Source organism: Centropristis striata, chromosome 5 (genome assembly GCF_030273125.1).
Source record: "Centropristis striata isolate RG_2023a ecotype Rhode Island chromosome 5, C.striata_1.0, whole genome shotgun sequence".
In the NCBI taxonomy this organism is placed as follows: domain Eukaryota; kingdom Metazoa; phylum Chordata; class Actinopteri; order Perciformes; family Serranidae; genus Centropristis; species Centropristis striata.
In genome coordinates, this window is record NC_081521.1 from 22,838,376 (window position 1) to 22,862,783 (window position 24,408).

General features: G+C 39.6%; 1 protein-coding gene across 3 annotated transcripts; it reads left to right on the plus strand.

Moving 5' to 3' along the window:
- Positions 1 to 958: 958 nt before the first annotated feature.
- tmem201 (transmembrane protein 201) lies at positions 959 to 22,101 on the plus strand. Of its 3 annotated transcripts, none has more exons than XM_059332895.1 (11): positions 959 to 1,158; positions 2,098 to 2,218; positions 2,344 to 2,535; positions 2,644 to 2,823; positions 3,896 to 4,257; positions 4,364 to 4,564; positions 9,455 to 9,675; positions 10,444 to 10,521; positions 10,619 to 10,909; positions 18,960 to 19,088; positions 19,697 to 22,101. In XM_059332895.1, exons 1-11 carry the CDS (start codon positions 1,049 to 1,051, stop codon positions 19,792 to 19,794), a joined length of 1,983 nt encoding a protein of 660 aa, XP_059188878.1. In that variant the 5' UTR covers positions 959 to 1,048; the 3' UTR covers positions 19,795 to 22,101. The 3 variants fall into 3 exon arrangements, with proteins under 3 accessions (XP_059188878.1, XP_059188880.1, XP_059188881.1); XM_059332897.1 differs by having other exon boundaries at positions 10,444 to 10,506; XM_059332898.1 differs by lacking the exons at positions 9,455 to 9,675; positions 10,444 to 10,521; positions 10,619 to 10,909; positions 18,960 to 19,088; positions 19,697 to 22,101 and having other exon boundaries at positions 4,364 to 8,800.
- Positions 22,102 to 24,408: the final 2,307 nt, after the last annotated feature.

Genomic DNA, 24,408 nt, shown 5'->3' on the forward strand with positions numbered 1-24,408 from the left:
AAGAGCTTTGCTTAAATGGTTAAAAGAACTAAAAGTCCTCTACAACTGAGTAGGAAGTCAGGCTCTTGCTTACCCAGATCTACATACACTGTTAAAGGAAAGCATTATAAATTATAGGTTACTAAGTATCCTATTTGCATACAATTTACTGAAGGTAGCCTACTGAATGTAAAATAAATCACCATGCAGTATTGGCTATTTCAGAATACTTTATATTAGATAATTGTATTATAATTTAGTTTTTGACTAGACATTAGTTTGTTAATGTAGCAGCTGGTAACGGTGGATTTGTTTATGCATCTTATCAAAACCATACATAGATTATCTGTATTATTGTAGCCCTTCTATCAGTGTGCATCTGCAAAGTAACTCTTCGCGGAATACGTATAAAGTAGCAGAAAATGTATATACTCAAGTAAAGCAGGCCTACAATTACTTAAAAACTGTGAGTAAATTGGCCTCTTAGTTACTTTCCCACCACTGGCCATGACATTTTATTTTTGTTTTACAACATTTTATTTTTTATTATTATTATTTATTTTATTTTGTTTTATCATTATTATTATTGTCATCATTTTTTGTTATTATTAATAGTACAGTGGTAGTAGTAGTAGTAGTAGTAGTAATGTAGTAACATGAGAGGTAAAATAAGACCGAATTTGTCCCTTTCCACATTCCAACACTATCATACTCTCTATCTACTATACTACACGGTGTTCAGATCAAATAAAATTGACTAAGCTACATTTTATTTTTTATTTTTATTTTTATCAACGCTACTACTTAAACATCCAATACACTTTGAAAACATTTACATCTGTGTATTATTTTAATAGTGGGATGTTTAATCATAGGTACAGTCGACAAGAAGGGCTGAATAAAAATATTGGAATGCGTCCAGCCAGTGACGCACGTTCCGTTTCCGTTACATGGGCGTGAACAAAAGAGGATCGCTTGCCGCGTGCACTCTGGCGCCGTGTTTTTCGGTACCGAAGACTACATTTCTCATGTTGTTTTCAGCTCACCTGTGCTGCTAATTTATGTGGGAATGGAGTCGTTTAACCAGCTGCTGTTGGACTATCCGGAATTGATGTACAGCGGAGTCGGAGCTACAGCTGTTGCTGCCGGCGGAGCGCTCATATACAAAATTGCCACCAGGTAACTTCACGGTTTAGCACCGCGATGCATGTTTCAAGCATCTGTAAATAAAAAGGTTTCATGCGCTAGATTCGCGTCAACGTTGGCGAACAGCGTTTAACATTTGCATTGGTTTTTTAAAATGTGACATTCACGAAGTAATGCTGCAAGCAAAAACGTCTAAAAATGTTTAATATAAATTTCCAAGTGTTGTCTGTTTATTTACGCTAGCCGGTGAGCTAACTTTGCTAGCAGTAGTGCTAACTAACTTAAGCTAACGTCAGATGGTGTTGTGACACTAACGTCAGGAAAAGTAGTGGTTTTTACTATTTCCATACACACATTTTATAGTTGATGATCTAACTGTTTGTATCATTATACAGATTATTGATTTAGCGTTATTGCTATGAGTCTATGCACAAACAAAATAACAGGTCTTTCCAAACTTTTCCAAATAGATCGACATGATCTTTGACCGTTTACTCAGTATACAAGCATGGGGGGAAAATATTAGACCACCTACTATTGCCTCATTTTTACCCTTTATTGTCTTGTAAAGTCATGGAAAAAATATTAGACCATTGTTTTCTTCAATTTCTTGTTCATTTTAATGCCTGGTACAACTAAAGGTACGTTTGTTTGGACAAATAGAATGATAACAACAAAACTCTCTCATAAGAGTTTAATTTTAGAGCTGATATCTAGCCATTTTTCATGTTTTTCTTGATAATTATCAAAATCATTATCAAGAAACACAAAAATGGCTAGATAGCAGCTCTTTAATTACATGACTGTATAAGACAAGTAGTGCCTCACTGATACAATAGTGATCACTAACTAACCACCTCAAACCCATGTAGTCTCTGGATCCTCCTGCGGGGAAACATTTGTAACTCAGAAATGCACAAGCAGGTTGGCTCAACAGTTGCATTATGTAAGACCTGCATCTCTTATCTGCAGAAAGAAGCCCAGCCATGCAAACGTAAATTGCTGGTTCTGCAACAAGAACACAGTGGTTCCTTATGGAAACAGAAACTGTTGGGACTGTCCTTACTGCGACCAGTATAATGGCTTCCAGGAGGTAAGTGTCAACACTTCATGACACCTGTGAATTGCTTTCTTAGGAGTAAACTGCAGTGAATTGTTTTGATAGTGCTGTGAGATGTATATGTCTTCACTTAATTCATGTAATTTTACCCATTACAGAATGGGGATTACAACAAACCAATACCAGCTCAGCACATGGAGCATCTAAACCATGGAGTGACTGGTACCCTGCCTTCAGAGCCACCAAAAACACTACAGTGGGTCAACTGCCAAATGCTCCTGTGCAGGAAATGCAACAACAACCAGACTGTGAAGATAAAACAGCTGGCCTCATTTATTCCAAGGGATGATGTATGCAGTTGTTCCTTTCTATTCACTACAACACTGTTTTTATTGTACTGTGTACCATGGCTGGCAACTGTCAACACTAAATTTATGTTTTTTTGTCTTCTTTTTTAGGAGAACTATGATGAGGAAATTGAAGCATACAAGCATCACCTGGAGCAGACTTATAAGTTATGTAGGCCATGTCAGACAGCAGTGGAGTATTACATCAAATATCAAAACCGCCAACTTCGAACCGTGCTCCTAAACCATAAGCTTCGACGCAGTGGAGAATCGGACAAGGGCTTCATAAAGGTCAGTGCAGTCCAAAGTCCAAAACTGTAGACACCTGGCAACCGTGTGAATTAATGAAACATTTACATGAAACACTGTATGGATAGATGGGTAGTTTTATACAAATGTTGTAGCTGCTAGTAAATAATGCACATGTTCCCAAATAGAAATGTAGTATATTGCTTACAATATTATCGTTTTTATATTACTTTATATCAATACCTTACAGTAACCGATAAGATAAAACTGTAACCACCTTCATCTTATCTCCATATTAAAAAGATTCCTTTGATCTGATCTGTTTATATTGCATGTGCTTGGTTTCTTTATGGGATCAACACAGCCAGGTTTTAGCCAGATTTGTAAGACCAGTTATACACCACCACTGATGTCAGGCTGATTTTGGTATTTCATGCTTTTATCAAAAAAGTGTATCATGCATGAATGTCAAACTGATCCATGAAAGGGCTGATTTGGATGTAGGTTTTCGTTCCAACCAAGCAGGAGCTCACCTGACTCGATAAATTAAATTTATTTGTTTTTTACGATGTGCTCTTGCTTTGTTTGGAACAGGAACCTGCAGCCACATTAGCCCCTTTCACCGATTAGTAGGACACCCTGATATATGTATGCAGTATATCTGAGTTTTGGTGCAAAAAGAACTGGCTGTGGCTCAGTTGGTAGAGTAGTTGCCCACTGATTGGAATGTTGCGGTTCGATCCCTGACCGTGGCAGCCTACATGTCGAAGTATCCTTGAGCAAGATACTGAACCCCAAATTGCTCCCGATGCTGCGTTCATCGGTGTGTGTATGAATTCCCAATGGTGGCAGGTGGCACCAGTGTGCCCTGGTAGCCCCGGCCACCAGTATGAATGTGTGTGTGAACGTGTGAATGAGCGCAGTGTGAAGCGCTTTGGATAAAATCGCTATATAAGTGCACTCCATTTACCATTTACCAAAAGAGGTGTATTGGTTGCTTTCATGTTATTGAGCTTTCACATACCTGTTTTAGTCCTCTTGTCAAAGTGACATCAATCATATGTTCGATAAAAATGTCAGGACTAACTTTGAAAACATTTTCTCTCTCCCACAGAGCTCCTATTCTGTGTCTTCTCCCGCAGGGGTCATACTGTTGCGGGCCCTCACCTTCCTGATGTGTGCTTTTCTAGTTGCTACATCATTGTTTGACTTGCCATACCAGTCTGCTTCGCTTAGTGGGACACCAACACTCAGTGGTGTCATTCCTCCAAAGCCTAAACCCCACAATGAATCCATCGCCAACAACGAAAGCAGTGTTGCTGTGCCTGTATGGCAGGGTCTGCTGGAGCTGCTCCCAGACCAGGCGGTGGAAAGTGCCAAGCTGATTTTGCAGCATGGAAAGGACAACCAGCTGGCTGTAGTATCGGTTGGCCTGTTGACTTGTCTTACTGCTATCTTCTTAGCAGGACCTGTGAGGTGAGTAGTCACCACATCTTTACTTGCCTTTATAAAAGTCATCCCAGACTAGTTTGATTTCAGCAAAAAATACACTCTGCAAGCTCATATGTTGCTTTATTTTCAGGTTGAGGAGAATTGATGCTGTGGCGTCTGTCCTGTGGTTCCTCATCTTGTGCCTCTACCTGGCTGAGAGCTACCTGAGTGATACTTTGGACTGGATGGACACAGCCAAGCTCACCACCGCCTCCCTCTGTTGCCTAGTCAGCTTTGCAGCTGCTGTGGCAACTCGCAAACCGCTGGGTTCAAGAAGAGCCAGATATCGAAGGTCAGAATCTGAGCAGTAATGTTCAAATTGTGTTTGAAGCATAGGGAGTTGAGTCCTCTTCCTATGAGACATTTGTGCTCATTAGAACCAAATGAGCACAAATCTCACAATCTATAACCGTTTCTTAACAGAACAAGGGACAAGCTGTTTTTAATTCACTTTTTCTGTAAAACAATGGTTTTTAATTACTGATGTGTGTGAATGACTGTGGGGTTATGATATGTGAATGGCAAAGTTAAAGCGTAGGATTGTGTGTGTGGCCCATAACGGTATCAAAAGAGCAGTGCTGCTTACCACATCAAAACCTCACCTTCAAGCACACATTTACATGGTCCACAGTTGTCTCTTGTGTAAAGAATTTTAAAAACATTTAATAGGAAGGGGTATTCTTGCACAAAAATAAGATGGTATGATGGGAAATGCACACAATTCTTAATCCCTCTGATTGGTAAAAAGGATTGTTGCATGACAACAAAGTTCTTATTTTTGGACTGTTTCAAGATAAACTGACTAGAGACTGATTTCTGAAATTAAGGAGTCATGTAATCATAAATTAGTCCAGAATTATTCTGAAATCAATCAAGACTTTACTACAGAAGGTATTTTTTGGGAAATTGTACTATACTTTCTCTTATTTTCTCTTAAGTATTTATCCTGTTTGTTAATCTATATGCTTAGATTTAGTTAATTCCTAATTAACTGTACCACACATGTGGTGGGTGGATATTATAACATTTCAGTACCAAACTGGCATTTAATAAAACTATGTATTCTACATTATGCTAGAAAATTTATAAGCATTTTGAATGTACTCATTTATTTATTAACACTTTGGTGTAGCTGTGGGTTTGAAATAATTTACTAACTACAGCTCATTGCATGAAATACTAATCTGTGAAGACACTGCAGGCCAATCTCAAAGATGTGGTTTTTGAATAATCACATCCATCCTATATTGCGCCAATCCATCTACATTTTCTGAGCAAAGAATGACCTTGGATAATTCAAAAAAGTATTCATCCTGAGTCCTGTGAAGCCACTACTGATCACTTCTGAAGGAAGAGCTGGAAGCGTCTCCCTGTGTGATTTCTTTGTAGTGACGTGGCTGCCATTCTGTGATTATTGATCAATAGTTGTAATTGTAGCTTCTTTTATTTTATTTTTTTACTGTTTTCCAATGAGAAAGTTAAAACACAGTCGTGTGAAGTAAATGCCAGAGTCTCTAGTTCTAGTTCTACTCTTCTCCTGCCTTCATTGTTCTGCTCTCATGCCACTGTGATTTCTATTTGGGTTCAGTTTTTTTCTCTGCCTTAAAAGTAAGCACAACCTCATTGCAAACCAATAATCCCTGCAAAACATTTTTGCTTTGTGTAGTGTATTTTAATAGTTTTTGTTATTCTCTTTTGTGCCCAAAGCTGATGCCTAAAAGTATTGCCAAACTATCAGTTACTTTGCTTGCCTTGGCCTTTATTTTGAGTTGATCATCTCTGCGTCCATATATGCATTCTATTTTACTATTTACTATACCAGAAATGGATATAGTATGTACAATGCACTTTGCAAATAATACCAGTCATGGTTTTCTGGCTTCTGACCCACAACCCCCTGTTTCACGGTCAAACGGTCAAAGTTCAAGGTGTTATGTTGTGAGTAAGTAGTATTTCCCTATTGTATGCATACTGCAACAGTACATGCTTGGTAAAGGCAGCTATACAGTACATGGTAAAAAGTAGTATGCCATGTAGAACGCACCTAAGCAGAAGCCTCTTGTGGCCTTGTATTAATTCTTGAACATATAAATATTATGGAGTGCTCAACTTTGCAACTGAATATGGCCATTGGTCGGAAATATTGCTCATGCAATTTAAGGCAGAACAAATTCGGTAGCATTGTAAGTACTACACGTGCATGGGTTGCTTGTCTAGGCAAGATTTCCGATTTTCAAGTAATATAAAATCAAGTGAGAAGCTGGACTGTCACCTTTTTCATGCTTTTTAACAAAGAAGGCACACCAGGTTTGTATTTTAAAAAATCTGCATTGCAATTTAATTATTTTATTTATTTATTTATATATATATATATATATATATATATATATTTAATTATTTCTGTGTGTTTAGCGCTCAATAACTGCTTCACTTCATCACCTTGCATGTTGTATTAAAACACTGTTGGACCTGCTAGTTGCATGCACTCACGTTTTGCCTCTCCCCAATTTATATCCATTAAACATTTTTTCTTTTACTTTGTTGAATGTATTAAGTGAAGAGGGATATTTATTTAAAGTAATGTGAAAAGGTGGTACTAACTAGAGCTTGGTATCTGTGTTCATACCTTTTTTTTTTTTAAATAAGGTATCGACCAAAATAACCCAGTACCCCTCCAGTCAAACGATACCTGCATTTGATCCTTTTTGTACCCAGAGCTAGAAAAAATAAGTTCTGTATGATTTTGCTCGCAGCAAATCACTGCAGTTTGGCAGCTTTCAGCAAGCCAGGATGCCACCAAAACATTGGACAATAAGACTATACAACAAGCCTGTGACGTCTGAAATCGAATGCTTTGATTCACATGATGGGTTACGATTGAAGTAAAAAAACCAAAAGGGTATCAAATGAATTGCTCTAGTATTGGTATCATCGTGAGGGTACTGGTGTTATAATTTTTTTAGTGATACCCAGCCCTGTTAAAAACTAGTGCTGTAGAAGGTTTTTATAGATTGTATTTGGTGGGTGGAGTCTGTAACTGTGAGCTTAAATTTCATGTTGTGCTGTCCTGTAGTTGGAGTGACGTTCTCAAACCAGCGCCTCCGATGCAGTAGTTGCAGAGCTTTAATTAAAAATTAAATACTTTGCAACGAAAGTGCTGCCAACTGTTAGATGTGAACATCCTGATTGTAGGAAAGTATTTCCTCTGGATAGTATTTTTACGACTGTATTTCCAAGCTATTAAGCTGTGATTTGACTTTTCTGTCTGAAAAATCCAATTGAATATTGGATTGCAATATTGCATTTGCAGATCATGATGTTTTGATAGTGACAGCTATTGATTCATCATGCCATAGCATCTATCAGTAATTACTACTTTTTGGTACTTTTTAACCTTTTTAATAGACTGCATCATGCGACAAACTGCATCTTAAACTTTTGACAAAGATAATATTTCATCAAAATTAAAACATGCCACACCACTCTTCTCCAGTGCACCATACTTTATTTTGCCTTTATCTACCCTGATGAAGGCGAAAAAAAGTGTTTGAATAATTATGGTGTACAGGGGAAACATTGTGTGACTAGTTTTTTAATTTGATGGACTTGGAATAAAGCTCGCACTGGTTTGCATCTGTGTGTGTTCTCAAAGTAAGAAAAAGACTATTTAGTTGTTTTAGTTGCATCTAAAACTGTATTCTCTTTGCCAAAGTTTTACATGCTGTGCTAGAAAATTTGTTTGGTATAAACGTCCATTGTGCATGTTTGTTATGCTGATATATGCATAATATCTAGCCTGAGTATTTTGGCTATTTGTGTGTGCGTTTTTTTGTTTTTGTTTTTTTTAGAGAATTCCTGACTACCTGATAAGCTGTATGATTGTTGTCCTTGACGTGTGTTAAACATTTAGCTTTAGAAGCACTACATTTAAACCTTTATGTTAATCGTAAGCTGCGAAATACAACTCTAGCATTATACCATTCCCACAAATGTATTTGTGGTGTGTTAACAGTGATCCCTCTCTAGAACTACCTTTTTTTTTTTTTTTAATCTACTAATGAAGTTGTGAATTTCAATGTTTTTACTGCACTGTTATTATGGATATCCAGTAAGTAGCTAAACATATTGTCTCATAGCTAAATGTTTAGCATTGTATATGCGTGTGCGTTTGTGTGTTGCAGAAACAACTTTAAAAAAACAAACTCAATATTTAAAAATGACATGTTATCATGCCAAATCTTGATACTTTATATACAATTAAAGCAATAAATTGTGGCCTATAGCCTAGATAAGCTAATTAACTATATCACAATTGTATGTGTTTTACATATGGTGCAGTAGCTTCTTAAATGGAGCTCCGTCCATACTCAAAGATTTCCTGCAACATGCATACTGTACCCAATGACACATTTTGGGTGCTTAAATGCTAAAATTGGGTGTCTTTTTTTTTTTTTGTAATGTAGTCTTTTTAAAGACTTTGTAGGAATGCTTCCTGTACATTGAATTTAATAAACAACTACTGAAAGGATATATCTTCTCTGTTTGTTTTTAACACAAAGCTATCATCTTGTCTACTAGTGTATGGTTCTCCAATTTTTTAAGTTCTCAAAAGAAAATAACAGCGTAATGTTGGACAGGACTCCTGTGATTTATTTTCGAGAAAGGCAAAGCTTAACTGCCACCGAACACTACCTTGATATGTAACATGTATGGGCCACTGACTGTCTTGTGGAAATGTGAGGGGATTGAGCGGTTTGCTGAGCAGCATTTCTCCTTGAGCTTTTGTTCTGTTGGAGCTTTCAGCTGCTGCGTGTTGTCTGACAGCTGCAGCAGCATTTCAGTGACAGCCGCCATCAATAAAGTGCTCCCATTAAATGGATATTAGAGCTGTTTGATACAGCGTTTGTGCACTGATTTGATTTGACCTTGCACTTCTTCTCTAAATCAGAGTTTATATTTTAATGCCATGCTGCATATTGACATTAATTAAGAAAAATACTCTTTACACAAGAAAAATTCATTGTCCTTTTTAAAACACTATTAGTAATGTTCATGTTGGAGGATTCCTCTGGAGCAGTAGACTATTATATAATGCTTTTTCTGTAGTATAAGAAACATTTTCACAGTTTTGCCATAATCTTGATTCCAGGTAGTAGACGGTTCCATTGCTCTTGTGTTGCAGATACCTTGCAGGCAGCTCTGCAGTCCTGCCCTTCAGCAGCCAGCCTCCTTTACTGTGTCCGGACCTGGCAGACTCCTTTGTCCTCACCCCACCACCCAACATCTCCAAGCTCATCAACCGCCAACAGAGTCCTCGTGAGCGCAAGGCTTCCCCCTCCTCTCTGCCCGGGCGCCTCAGCAGAGCCCTTTCTCTTGGCACCATCCCATCCCTCACCAGGACAGGTAATGCATTTCATTTGGTTTGGGAAAAAAAACAAACAGTTAATTATCTGATGCTGTAAGGTCTTGAAATGCCTTTTGGCATAATCTGAACACGACTTTTGATTAGATTTAGTGACATGTCATTCATTTGCTGTCTCACACCAAAAAAAACAACAACCTAAAGATCAATGGGTGACATGAGACTGGTTCCGAACACGGGAAAGACCCTACGTTTTATAGGAAAGCTGTCTGAAGGATTGGCGTTTCTCAGTAGAGATCAGTGTTATATCCACCGTATGCTGAGGCACTTTAAAAAAATTGGAAATGAGACATCAGGAGAAGCGCATGTATACATACATACATGTTATGTTATAGACTCATATTTTACAGTTTAAATGAAGCTTGTCGGATACGTCCATTTGGACGGGCTGATGGCTTTTGTAAAGCACTTTCAGTTGCATTTATATGTATGAAAAGCGTTATATAAATAAAGATTGATTGATTGATACGTCTGGAGGACAAATTCTGTAATGGAGACAATGTTTCTTACTAAACTCGGCCATGTCTATAGTGCAATTCCTTTAATTATGCACACACAGATGTATCTTCAATAATAATATATTGGCTTGTGTTCCACCCTGGTCAGTTTTCAGTGGAGCTCTGTTGATAAAATTGAAATAAAGATCAGATACAAGACATTAGCTTTAATTTGGAGTTGTGTTTCTGCAGGTTTAAGGAAAGCCCTGGTTCATGTTGTGATTGTATATTGTTTTTTAACTTTATTTTCAGATTCTGGTTACCTGTTTAGTGGAAGCAGACCAACTTCACAATACAAAGACTCCCCGCCTTCAGGTATTAAAACTCCAGGTGATTTTGTTATCTCCAGTCAACCCTCTATTCTGAACAATACTTAACCCTCTCAGTGCACTTTATTAACATTATTCACTATTTTTTTTTGGCACAGACTACTTTTCACTGATGTCTGGGAGCCGACCATCCTCCCCGGGCCCTTCTCCAGCGCCTTCAGTCGCCGGGTCTTTTACATCCAGCTCAGGTTCTGCCAGGCAGCGGCGCCCCCTCATCAGCCCCGCCCGCCTCAACATCAGTGGCCGCAAACTCCGGCTTTTCTCAAATGAGCCAGAGCCCTCACTCATGTCCCCATCCGTGTCTTCATCACATTTCCATGTAAAGTCGCCTTCTTCCATTTACAGCGGCCGCTTCTCACCTGACATATCGCCCTTCCAAAGCCAAAACGGTAAGTACAGCTGAGGTTAAACTGGCACAAGAGAAATCTTCATTTTATGGCAACATATATGTATGTGTGTTCTCAAAGTAAGAAAAAGACTCTATTTAGTTGTTTAGCTGCATCTAAAACTGTATTCTCTTTGCCAAAGTTTTACATGCTGTGCTAGAAAGTTTGTTTAGTATAAACGCTGAGTGTGCATGTTTGTTATGCTGATATATGCATAATATCTAGCCTGAGTATTTTGGCTATTTGTGTGTTCTTTTAGAGAACTGACTACATGATAAACTGTATGATTGTTATTGTTGTGACTTGATTTAGATAAAACAAAACCTAAGCCACAATGAGGGGCTGGTACCGGGAACGTAATTGACGCGTCGTCATGCGGCGGCTCCTTGTAGTCATTCAAACATCTGCGATCTTGCGCTTAAGACGTATTTATTTACATGTATCACTACAGCTTTGCTATACACACATTTACATAAGTAACTGGCATAAAACAAACAAAAGGGCTTAAAGGTTAGTCGGTAGTTAAAGGACGTTCAAAAACTGTGTGCTTCTCCCGGTAAGCAACACACCTGAGGAGTAATTACCTCTTCCTCTACTTATGCATTCACACATGCTGTTGTTCAATACGCCACCTATTGCGGCAATCGGGAAATGAGCCCAATACATATAAATGGCTCTAACACCCCGGCCCCTAATTGAATGGCCATGGACAATACAATTACCTTCATGTGTAAACAATTAGTGCCCATAACTTAAGTGACATGCATATAAAGTGAACCACACAACAACAAAAAACTCAACCATTTGTAAACATAACCCCTTTTTTTTTTTGTGGTCACTATATCTCATCCACAACTGCCAGTGGCTTCCTGCAACAAGCAAAGCTTACTGACAGGTCTTTCCAGGACGTTTGTCTTCGTCTGGAGACGCACAGAGCGTACTAATCCTTTTTTGTACGGGAAAGTTTCCAAAACCCTGCCCAGAAGCCACGATCCACGAGGGGCAGCAGAATCCATTACAACAACAATGTCTCCAGGAATGAAGTTTCTCCTTCTCTGATTCCATTTCCTGCGTTCTTGCAGCAGAGGGAGGTATTCCTGTACCCATCTTTTCCAAAATAGATCTGCAATATACTGAACTTGTCTCCATCTCCTTTTCACATATGCATCATCCTTGTTAAAAAGTCCAGGTGACATAACTGGTTTCCCTTTCATCAGAAGAATGTGGTTAGGAGTGAGAGGCTCGAGGTCATTAGGATCGTCGGAGAGCTTGGTGAGGGGACGACCATTCAATATAGACTCAATCTCACACAGGAAGACCGCCATCATCCAGAGTTTGTAAGTGCAGCACAGAAATGAGAACTTTCCTCACCATCCGGATAGCACGTTCCCAGACACCACCATGGTGTGATGCTGAAGGTGGGTTGAAGTTCCACTGGATGCCATCTTGTATGAGAACTCCCTGTATCCGGTTATGATTTAATGATGATATCGCTTTCCTCAGCTATTTCTCTGCTCCTACAAAATTGGTTCCATTATCTGAACGCATACTGAACACTTGTCCTCTTCGACTGATGAACCTTCGAATAGCATTAATACATGCATCATTGTCCAGGGATGGAGCTACTTCCAGATGAATGGCTCTGCTTGCAAGACGGGTAAAGATGACACCATAGCGTTTACAGAGACTTCGACCTCTCTTTACTTCCAAAGGCCCGAAGTAATCTACTCCGACATTTGTAAAGGGAGGGAGATCAGGAAAAAGCCTTTCCTTTGGTAGGTCTGCCATTTGTTGCTCGCCTACTCTTCCCTTATATCGCCTGCAGAAGCAGCATTGTGATATAATTTTTCTCACAGCTGCATTAGAATTTGTGATCCAAAGCTTGTTGCGCAGCTTTGACAGAGTGTGATTTCTTCCACTATGACCCACCTGTTGGTGAATATGCCTCAATATGAGCGTAGAGATGTGTTGATCTTTTGAGAGAATGAGTGGATGCTTAGTCTCTTCTGGCAAAGCAGCCTTACTCAATCGTCCTCCTACTCTCAAAAATCCATCCTGCAAACGTGGATCAAGCTTATACACAGAACTGTCCCTTGACTCAGATTGTCCAGCTGATAGGGCAGCAATTTCTTCCTTGAACCTCTTTTGTTGACTGTAGCGAATGATGGCCATTTCAGCATCCAAGAGATCCTCAGCTGACAACATCTGGCTTTCAATGGTTCTTTTGGCCCTCTCCATTTCCAGTGACACATTGAGAGATGATGCACCTGCCTCCTTTCTGTGGAGCTCAAGAGCATGTAAGTCCTTTCTCTTTTGTTTCAACTGCAGCAGAATTCTCTTCCATTTGAGGACCCATGCTACTGCCACTTTGAGTCTCCTCCAATCTGAAAAGTATGATAAGAGCTGATCTGTAGCAGTCGGAGAGCCCTGAGTAATGATGGTGTTTACTGTAGCTTCTCTTTTGACCTCCAAATCATCATCTGTAATTGTGACCTCTGTGATGTCTGCAGGCCAATCCTTTTCTGGGTCAAGAAGAAACTTTGGGCCCTCGATCCAGCTACCCCCATTCTGCAGATCTCCAACCTTCATACCTCTGGAGGCATAGTCTGCAGGGTCGTCTTTGGTATTATTATACCTCCACTGAGAGACTTCAGTTGCATCTCTAATAGTTGTTACCCTATTTGATACAAATGTATGAAAACGCTTATCCTCATTTTTTATGTACTTGAGCACTGCAATGCTGTCTGTCCAGAAAGTCGAATGACCCAGTGGCAGTTCCAATTCCGCTCTCAACATGCGATCCACCCGCACAGCCAGAACAGCAGCCGCAAGCTCCAGACGGGGAATGGTTATTGGTTTTAGCGGGGTAACTCTTGCCTTACCCAACAGGAAAGAAACATGGACCATAATACAGTTTTCAATCCTGAGGTAAGTAACAGTACCAAATCCACCCTGACTAGCATCAGAGAAGTTGTGCAGCTGTGCCTTAATGGGCTGTCCAAAGTCTTTGGGTTTAATGCATCTTTCAACTTTGAATGCTGCCAACCTTTTCAGGTCTTCCAGCCACCTTCTCAACTGATGGCTGATGTCTGCAGGTATGTTGTCGTCCCATCCACAACGTCTTCGACAGAGCTCTTGCAGCATGATTTTGGCTGGGAGGGTTACTGGGGCAAGAAAACCCAGAGGATCATAAACTGAGCTGATTATAGACAACATTCCTCACCTGCTCTGTGGTTGTTCTTTCATTGCCATTTTGCACTTAAATGTGTCCGACTCCACACATCATTGCAGCCCAAGAGCTCGTTTGACTGGAAGCTCATCTCTATCCAGATCCAGTTCTTTCAAGTCTTTCGCTCTGTGCTCCTCTTCAATGGTTTGCAATACTGCCCGGCTATTACTGATCCACTTTGTCAAAGTGAAGCCTCCCTTTTGGCAGATTTCGGTGAGAGCTTGAACCATGGCAACTGCCTCCTCGTCTGAGCGCAAGCTCTTCAAACAGTCATCGACATAAAAAAATTTTCAGACTGTTTCCACAACCTCTAGTGGGAAGTTAGCCTGATTGTCCTCTGCAGTTCTCCTGAGTGCGTAACTGGCACAACTTGGGGAAGAGACAGCCCAGAACAAATGAACTGCCATTCGAAGTTCTTCAATCTCTTGGTTCACATTGCCCTCAGGCCACCACAAAAAGCGTAGGAAGTCTTTGTCCTCTTCAGCCACCCTAACTTGGTAAAACATAGATTTAATGTCTCCCATAAATGCCACTGGCTCCTGTCTGAATCTGGTTAGAACACCCAACAGTGAACTAGTCAGGGTTGGGCCTTGTAGCAGCTGGCTGTTGAGTGAAGTTCCCTTAAACTCAGCTGAACAGTCAAACACAACACGCAATGTACCCTTTTTGGGATGGTATACACCATGATGGGGTATATACCAGAGCCTTCCTTTTCCACCTTCCAGCTGATGTTGAGGCACTTTCTCCGCATAGCCGTTCTTAATTACATCAGTAAAGAAGCTGGTATATTCCTTGTGGAATAGTTCATCTTTCCTGAACTTCCCCTTTAATCCCAGCAGCCTTTGCTTAACCATAGAAAGGTTGTTAGGAAGCGAGAACTGGTCCTTTCTGAAGGGCATTTTCAAACTGTAATGTCCATCCTGCAGCTGTGTTGACTCGTCCATCATCTTTAAGAACCTAATATCTTCTCTTGATGCTCCTTGTTCCTCTAAACTCCGCTCATTGAAGTCATGACTGTATTGGTTGCTCAGCATTTCCTCTAGTTTACAGACAGAAATCCTATTGACAGCAGCCACTGAAAATCCTGTTTTGGGCCTGCTGCTTTCTCCATCCTGAAGGGGACCGTTAACTACCCAGCCAAGAACAGTTCGTACTGCATATGGGCCATTCTCTTTGCTGTTGATGACCTCCCATGGTTCCAATACCTTAGGGGCGTTAGTGCCAATCAACAGTTCGACATGAGCATCAATAAAGGGGATCTGTACATCGGAGAGATCTGGCCATTTCTGCAATTCTTCCTGTGTGATAATGTTACTGGTGCTTACAGGCATTTTATTTTGTGTGAATACTTCTGGGAGACTGTAGAAGCTGTTACTGCCAAGACCAGCCACCTCCAACCCATTCAGGGTGCTAGTTGAAACAACCCTTTCCTGTCTCATAGTGCGCAAAAGGAAACTGGTTTTCCTACCAGTAATGTTCAGCCTTTGCATAAGATGCTCTGAACAGAAAGTAGCCGTACTCCCAGAATCCAGGAATGCATATGTTTGTATTATCTTGCTTCCTCTGATGGATTTAACCTGAACTGGCAAGATAGGCAAAATGCTATCCTCCTTTCCGGCCCCTGTATGTCCGCAAGTTTCTGATGTAGGTGGTTTAACATGTGCTGTGCCTTTAGTGTGTTCACTTCCTGTGCTGGCTCTTATCTTTCCAGAGATATGAAGCACCGTAGGATGGTTCTGACCACAATCTTCGCAAGTTAAGCGCCTGTCGCAATACTTGCTCCTGTGTCCACTACACAGGCACCCAAAACACAACCCCTTTTCCTTCAAAAAGTCAATTTTGTCCCGATGCTTCTTCCCTTTCAGTTTTGGACACTCTTCCAGTCTGTGAAACTGAGAGCAGCAGACACGTGCTTCTTGAATGCTTGCCTTTAAGTCCGGCCTTTCTGGGACTGAGCCTGAAGTTCCACATCCCTTGGTTGCACCACTAACAGTGACTGTGGCGAAGCTGTTACCTCTAACCTTGTTGAACTTTGAGAGTGACTTGAACTTATTAACACTCTTCAATGCAGGCACACCACATACCATGTCTTGGATGTCCCCAAAAAGTGGCTCAGAAATGATCTTAACTTGACGTTCGATAAATGAGACCATATCTTTAAAGCAAGCTCTACGATTATTCCTCTCCAGTATTTCATATGCCCGTATCCTCCATTTTTCTCTTGCACATATTGAAGTTCCTCCATGACATTGCAACAACTTCGCAGAATTAGAGAAAAGGCTTGCAGTGCTCCCACATCCTCTGCCTTCACTGCAGGCCACGTCAAAGCCTTCTCCATGTAGGCTGCACTAATCCTATATTGGTTTCCAAAATGTTCTTGGAGAAGCTCTTTAGCCAGTTGATAACCTCTGTCAGGAATCATGTGCTGACAGCTCCTCACCAATTCTCTGGGCTGCCCTCTTGTAAATTGCTCCAAAAAATAAAGGCAGTCAGCTTTGCTAGCCTTTGATTCCACACTATGTTCAAAAGCTCTTATGAAGGTTTTATACTGAAGAGGATCGCCGTCGAATGCTGGAATGTCTCGAGAAGGCAAGGACATTAAGCGCTGTTGTTGAACCAGAGCTTCTGTAATTTCATTTTGTCGGTGCATTATGGTGCACAGGTCTCCTTGTACTGGTACAGAATATAAATGCTGTTGCTCCACTGATGCAGACTGCACACAGAGGCTTTGGTGTGTATTTCCATACTGCATTGTTCCAAATGATTCTGTTTCCTTTTTCCGCTTTGTCTCATATTTTGATCCAAAGATCGGCTGTGTTTTTTCCTCAGAGTGTGCGTTAAGTGCACTTGGATCCTTTTGTGCCACTGTGAAGCTGCTTTGTGGCATTGCTCTCCACGTGTGTGGTTTAAATGAGTTTGCTGCAGGATTGAGTCCTTTGGAATTTAGGTTTTGTTTTTCATTCCTTTGCCAGTAAGAATTCATTCCATCAGAAGGTGCTTGTGAGTTACTGGAACATTCTACAGCAGCTTGAAAAACTGCTAACTTTGCAGTGGATGCAGCTATTTCAGCATCAATCTCGAGCTGCTCCCTTTTTCTTCTCAGCTGCTCTTCCTGGGCCTCTAGAGCATGTCTTCCCTTTAAAGCTGCAGCTCTAGCAAGAAGTGCAGCCTTTTCTGCTTCTGCTTTAAGGAGAGATGAAGCTGTGGTTTTGCCACTTTTATTACTGCTTTTACCACTTTTGTTACTTCCTTTACTACTACATATGCTTTTTCGGTGAGAATGTCTACTGGCAACATTTGATATGCTGTCATCAGGGTGAACATCATCAACTTCACCACCATCATCACCATGATCATGTACAAACCATTTTTCAACCTCAGAAATGAAACCATTTTCAACAATAATTTTTGCAGCAAACCAAGTGTCTTGTTTATCACTTTCTTCAGTGGACATTAAAGGCATCAGAGCCACATGAGCATCTTTGGCTTCCCCACACAAAAGCACTATTTTTTGCAGTGTATGCTTTACCTCTTTTGCATTACCACTCTGCATAAGCTCTTGAGTTACATTTCTTAGTTTTTTAGCCTTACTTAATTTGTCTTTTCTTACATCTTGTAACTTTTCTACCTTTGCAACAAGAGCTTTGTGTGTTAATATAATAGACCGTTTACTTTTTACAGGTTCTGTCTTAAAGCCACTGGCTCCGCAGCAGCCACGTCTGCTTTACCGTCCATAATGTCCTTTAATTCACACCGCAACACACATCCGAGATGAAAGCAACGAGATACAGTTCAGTTTATCAGTGTTATTTTAGCGACCAATGCATTGGATTTACAATCGCAAAGTTGTGTGCACACTTTTAATATGGCCATAACGTTGGTAGCGCTACTCTTTACCTCACAAGCGGTGGCCGCAGTGATGTCACAATCCGGATGAATGAATCAGCTGATGACCGGTGCGTCTCCATGGTAACGGTTGTAAACATCTTCCGAGCTGCCAAACACATGTAGGAAATCCAGCGTCGAGTCTTCCTCCGTGAACGATGGCCAACGAACTAACTGAAGCGCAGTTTTTGACTTAATGTTGTGACTTGATTTAGATAAAACAAAACCTAAGCCACAATGAGGGGCTGGTACCGGGAACGTAATTGACGCGTCGTCATGCGGCGGCTCCTTGTAGTCATTCAAACATCTGCGATCTTGCGCTTAAGACGTATTTATTTACATGTATCACTACAGCTTTGCTATACACACATTTACATAAGTAACTGGCATAAAACAAACAAAAGGGCTTAAAGGTTAGTCGGTAGTTAAAGGACGTTCAAAAACTGTGTGCTTCTCCCGGTAAGCAACACACCTGAGGAGTAATTACCTCTTCCTCTACTTATGCATTCACACATGCTGTTGTTCAATACGCCACCTATTGCGGCAATCGGGAAATGACCCCAATACATATAAATGGCTCTAACAGTTATCCTTGACGCTTGTTAAGCATTTAGCTTTAGAAGCACTACATTTAAACCTTTATGTTAATCGTAAGCTGCCAAATACAACTGTAGCATTATACCATTCCCACAACTGTATTTGTGGTGTGTTAACAGTGATCCCTCTCTAGAACTACCTTTTTTTAAATTTACTACAACTCATACTTTATGTATAACATGTATGGCTGTTTTCCATAGTGTCATTCATGGTATTACCACCAAGTGGCAGACTTTCTCATGTAGTGTCTATACAGAGAGAAAAGATTTCATGTTCATTAATGACTTCATGTGTAGATGCTTTCATCTATGGCTTCATGATTTATCTTCTATTGACTTGCAGATTTGAGTTCATTATTAAGGGACGGCAGTGTGATTGAAGAGGAAGAGAAGCAAGAAAACTCCTCAGAGTCGTCTGCATGCCTGGTTGGCACCACTACACAGGGACCTGAGAACACCCCTCCTCCCAAAGGTAAGCGGTCTGATTTAAACATGGCGGGCAAATGGACTCAGTGTCCACAATTGGTCAGAAATCACATTTTTACTATTTTGGTGTCATGTCTGCTGTCCAACTGGGTGACCTTTGACCGTCTTAATTAATATGACCTAGATCAGACCTGGGCAAATCATTTTCCTGAGGGGCCACATGAGATACTGTGACAGTTGTGGACGGCCGTACCAATACTCTCAACTTAATTCTGCTCAATATTCATTTCATTGCTTAAAATGCAGTAAATTATCTGGTTTTGAGCTGCTACTGCCAAGAATACATGTTATGATAAGACTGTGTTCATGTGGAGTTAGTCAAATATAGCAGTAAAAAATACTAAAAACTCCAATCACTATCTCACTTTTCCCTATTTTTTTTTTTAACACAACATACATTCAAACCACAAAACAATATAGAGCATGTATGTTGTGCAGTAAAACAGCAATTTATTAACTTTATGACATTATTATGGTCATATTCACATTATTTGACCATTTCTGAAGGAAATTTTATCATTTGACAATAATAACTGTGAAACGTTTGATGACTATAACAATGAAATTAATTTGCTTTCACTGTGATATCTCCAGGTTTCATTAGACGTCTTATTTGGCCCGGGCTTTTGTTGTTGAGCCTGACTTCCAACCTGTTGTTCGGCTGCTTCTACATGTACAACAACTGGAGATGAACTGTCGATGGGTTTGCTGCTGCTGTTCTCTTTCGACCTGCACAGGGTGAGTCGCCCTCTGGCCTCAGACAGCCCTGTCATATGTCTGCAGACCTGGAGGTTATTCAGTAGTTCCAGAAAACATCACATTTCTGGCCGCTACATATTGTCTGTTGGTGCTGAGTGGAAATACAGACTTTAAACACCGTACCTACTACTTGACTGGAGTTACGAGAGAAATGTGCGATGAAATTATGCCTTTGAATTTGGCTGCTTTTTTGTTTTCTTCTTTCTTTTTTTTAAAATCTGGCCTTGTTTTGTTTTTTGGTTTGACACTGCTCATCTCACATGTATGCAGGTGCATGTGTACTTGACTGAAAAGGCTAAATGATTGCACTAATGCTGTGAAATGTGCAATATACATGTACTGTTGAGTTGATGCTGCTCGGACACAGAGAGTCATGTCTTACCTACTTATTATACATATTGTGACGACTTTGTTACCTCTCCCAGATGTTCAACATTTCCGATTCTCTACAACAGCCAAAAATGTAATTTTAAGCAGCATGTTGCATTCGCGATGTATAGCTAAAGTTTTGCATTTTGAAAATTCGTACAAATCTTCACTTTGTAATGTCGTAATTTCACAGCACTTGGTGTTTGCCATTGTGTTTCTGTGTAGATTCATCTGGGAAAGAACATCAGTCAAACTCCATCTGGTTATGTTTTTTTTCTTCTCAATATTTAATATAATGGTCATTTATTTGTCATACAAAAGTGTCACACATCACAGTCATTCACTACAGAAAAGGGTTATTTCACTAAACCCTTTGTTTGCCTGTTATATCCTGTAGCCTAGATGTTCACAGGTTAGTTTGTTAGGAGCAAAACTCCTAAGGTCAAGTGCAATATATATATAGAAGAAAAAGAAATGTCAATAAATGTACGTGTTTCATAAAAATGGCACAGAGATTCAGATAGAAGTTTTTCTCCTAACTGAGCCATGAACTAATTTATACATAACTCTTCTTAAAACCTGTAGTCAAACATCTACATGTTACAGTAGAAAGAATGTGCACTTGTGGGGTTTTTTCTTCTGAATTGTGTGTCCCCTGTTTGTGTTTGCTTGTGGTGTATTTTGAATATGTGATTTGAAATTGTTCTATTAGAACTAAGGAGCACAGATGTTTGATTATTGTGTGTATGTTGAACATGAGTTACAAAAAAAGTTGTACATTTTTGGACATGTGTAAGATGTTTATACACAGGTTGTTTTGCTTCTCATGTAAAAAAAAATGTTTTGGGTGTTTCACATGAAAAGTATTGTATTGTTTAATGACCACACACTTGATATTTGAGAATCATTGTGTCCTCTTTGAGGAATTACTGGGTTATGAGGTTTTTCTCAGACACTTAATGTTCACACACGCTAATTTGAATTTTGAAAGTGCACTTTGTGCGCGTAATAAAAAAAATGTAAAAGTTTCTGAGAAAACTAAAAAAAAAATGCTACTGAAGAACTCAAATTGACTGACTGGGCTTTGTGTAATGATAGATTTCTTATCATTAGACGTTATAATGAATAATAGTTTTAAGGTTATTGTGACCTTTTCAACATACTGTATACAGACCTGTGCACTTGTATTTGATGTGTAACCTGGCGTATGTTTATTTCCTCTCATTCATTGAAGGATAACATACATGTTGGAATGTAAATGTTCTTTCAACCATGTTATTTGAATGAGACAAATTTCAGTTCTTTCAGTTAAAGATGAATTATTTAAGTTTATTTGTTTTTTTCGTTTTTTTAAATTATGTCAGTGTTGCGCTTTTTCTCTGGATTTCACATCAACATTACAGGTGCATCTCAATAAATTAGAATATCATGGAAAAGTCCATTTCCAGTAGTTCAAGTCAAATAGCCCCAACCAAGTATTGGGTGAATATAGAAAAAATTGAGAACCTGAATTTTAGGTCTTCATTAAATTTAAGCCATAATTAGAAGAAATTAAGTAAATTAAGACATGAAATGCTTCATTCTGTGTGTAATGGATCTATATAATGTGTTATTTCCACTTTTTGAATTGAATTACTACTTTTCTATGGTATTCTAATTTATTGAGATGCACCTGTATGTCAAAGCAAAGGTCAGACTCTTTAATAAGAAGAATGAGTTTATGTTCTCTCACTAACTGTGTGAAGGGTTCCACTGTGTTCTGTGATGCAAATGTTGACTGCAACATCGCTCTGGTCTGCGTGAATGTAAGGAACAACATTGGCTTGTTTCATCTGGACCCGTACTTTTATAAATAAAGTCTCTTTTTCCTAGTTCTATGTAATTTATTAAGTATCTTTTCTTGATGTTCCGCCTCTCTGCAACCACCAGAATCTTTTCCTGAACCATTTTTATTTGTCTTTGTTGCACATGTCAATCTGGTGGTGAACTGAAGGTTTGCATCCTTGAGCTTACATCGAAGCCTGAAGGCAAGCCAGACAGCTTAAACGTTGCCATAGAAATGAGTTGACAAGGGAGCAACTATAAGTGCATTGCTGATCAAACAGTCAAGGAGAATAAAAGGCTTCTGTGGATGTAGATAAATGAAGCGTACAAGTATTGAGTTTTAAAACAAAACTGTGGAGGTGCACTCTCTCATTTTGTCTCAGATTTGTGGCCACACCACCTCTGATGGATTTTCCAAACCTGACAATTTTTATTTAAGGCCTGTGAAATATTTGTATTTGGCTGCTATAAAATAACCATGTATGATGTATTCTTCACTAAACACTACATTTATTTTACGCTGCCAAGATGATTTCTAACCTATTAAATCAAAATACCAACTGGCCATTAACGACAGGCAAGAATTATTCGTTTTTTAGATGTTTTTTTTTTTATCTGCACAGGTCAGTTCTGTTAAATTCACCATTTCCTGAACACTACGCTGAGCCCTTCTTGTTTCATGCACTTGTTTTGTCATCACTTCCATGTTAAGTTACTTGTCAGTTACTTTAGCTACGCCCTCCTTTGCTTGTGCAAATAAAACCTCCACTTCTCTGTTACTTTCAGAGGAGCTTTTTGACATGTCATAGTAGGAAACACACAGGTATATTTAATACCATTAATGAGAGCTGTGTTCCACTCACAGAGGCCCTGGTTTTGTGCACACTGAGTTACTGGAATATCTTTCCAAAGCCAGTGTTAATATTATCAATGTCACCTGTTTTTCCTACTGGAGTGAAACTTGACTGCTCATAACCACGTTGTTTCTCTCAGGAGGAGAAATTTCAACACTTGGCTGAATGATAGCTGGTTTGAGGCGTTGAGCTAAATAAATATGCACCTGTGAGGTTGTACTAGGCACAGTGGTGCTTTGAGCTAAATGCTAACGTGTACTATGTTAAAATGCTGATGGTTAGTGTCATGTTATTCAGGTATTTGATCGTGAATCAAAGTGTTAGACAAATAAAGATTTTGACCTGGTGGTGATTAATGACAAATCAAGATAATTACGATTAATTCTCTGTAGAACACAAATACCTGCACAAACTTTCATGACAATTTTTCCTAAAGTTGTTGAGACATTTCTTACGTGCTGGACCTGAAAAATGTTATTGTCATGGAGCCAAACTGGTAACATGGCTGCAAAGCAACCTGACCTTTTCAAGAACTGTTTTTTTTTTTTTTTAAAAACAATCAAAGTTCTAGTTGTGTTTCGAGTCACAGTCATTTGATACATTCCAGTAAAGGTGGGAGTCAGCAGAGACCCCACAATACGATTTTATCCCGATACTTAAGTAACGACGCGATATTATTGCGATTTAAGCATTTTGCAATATGGTGAGTATTGCTATACAATATATTAGATTAGATTAATTACTTTATTAATCGCACAATGGGGAAATTCAACCTCTGCATTTAACCCATCCTTTTATACACACAAGTGAACACACCATGCAAGGAGCAGTGGGCAGCACATTACTGCGCCCGGGGAGCTGTGGAGGGGTGTTACATGCCTTGCTCAAACTTCAGTCCTTGACCTGTCAGTACCGGGATTCGAACCGGAAACTCTCCAGTTACAAGCCCGATTCCTAACCTCTACATATATTGAGATTTGACTGTTTAACTGCATTTTGTGTCCACAAAATTAAATTCAATCAATACTTGTTTTGTCAAATAGAAAAAAAATTCTCAGTTCTGAATTGGGAGGCAGCCATGTATATGTAAAGAGGAGACTTGTGGGAACCCAGAGAGCCTATTTTCATTGAAATAGCAAGACGTCAGAGGTCACATGACCGCTTTGAAAATCACCATGAAACATGAAAAATAACTTGACTTTGTAGCGTTATTTCGACAACTTCCTAACACGATATCCTGACATGGTGCCTATAGATTCATTAGATCTTCTAGTTTGATATGATACCAGTATCTCTCCTCACTTCTGTCTTTGACAGGATGGGCTGTGCTGATGACCACCTTTTTAAAATGTTGCATTAACGGCACAACATGGGACTGCTTTACCTGCAACCAGACAGACAGAATATTTGAGTCAGCGTGTGCAATTTGTTCATCCAGCCCCTCATCTCATCTACCCCTTGTGGGGTCCCTCAAGGATCCATGATAGGTCCCATGCTTTT

Excerpts from the sequence above, each read along its gene's own strand:
- tmem201 (XM_059332895.1), top strand. The coding sequence starts at position 1,049 with ATGGAGTCGTTTAACCAGCTGCTGTTGGACTATCCGGAATTGATGTAC. Across the intron at positions 4,258-4,363 it reads TTCTTAGCAGGACCTGTGAG|GTTGAGGAGAATTGATGCTG; the intron begins GTGAGTAGTCAC and ends CTTTATTTTCAG. Across the intron at positions 10,910-18,959 it reads GCCCTTCCAAAGCCAAAACG|ATTTGAGTTCATTATTAAGG; the intron begins GTAAGTACAGCT and ends ATTGACTTGCAG.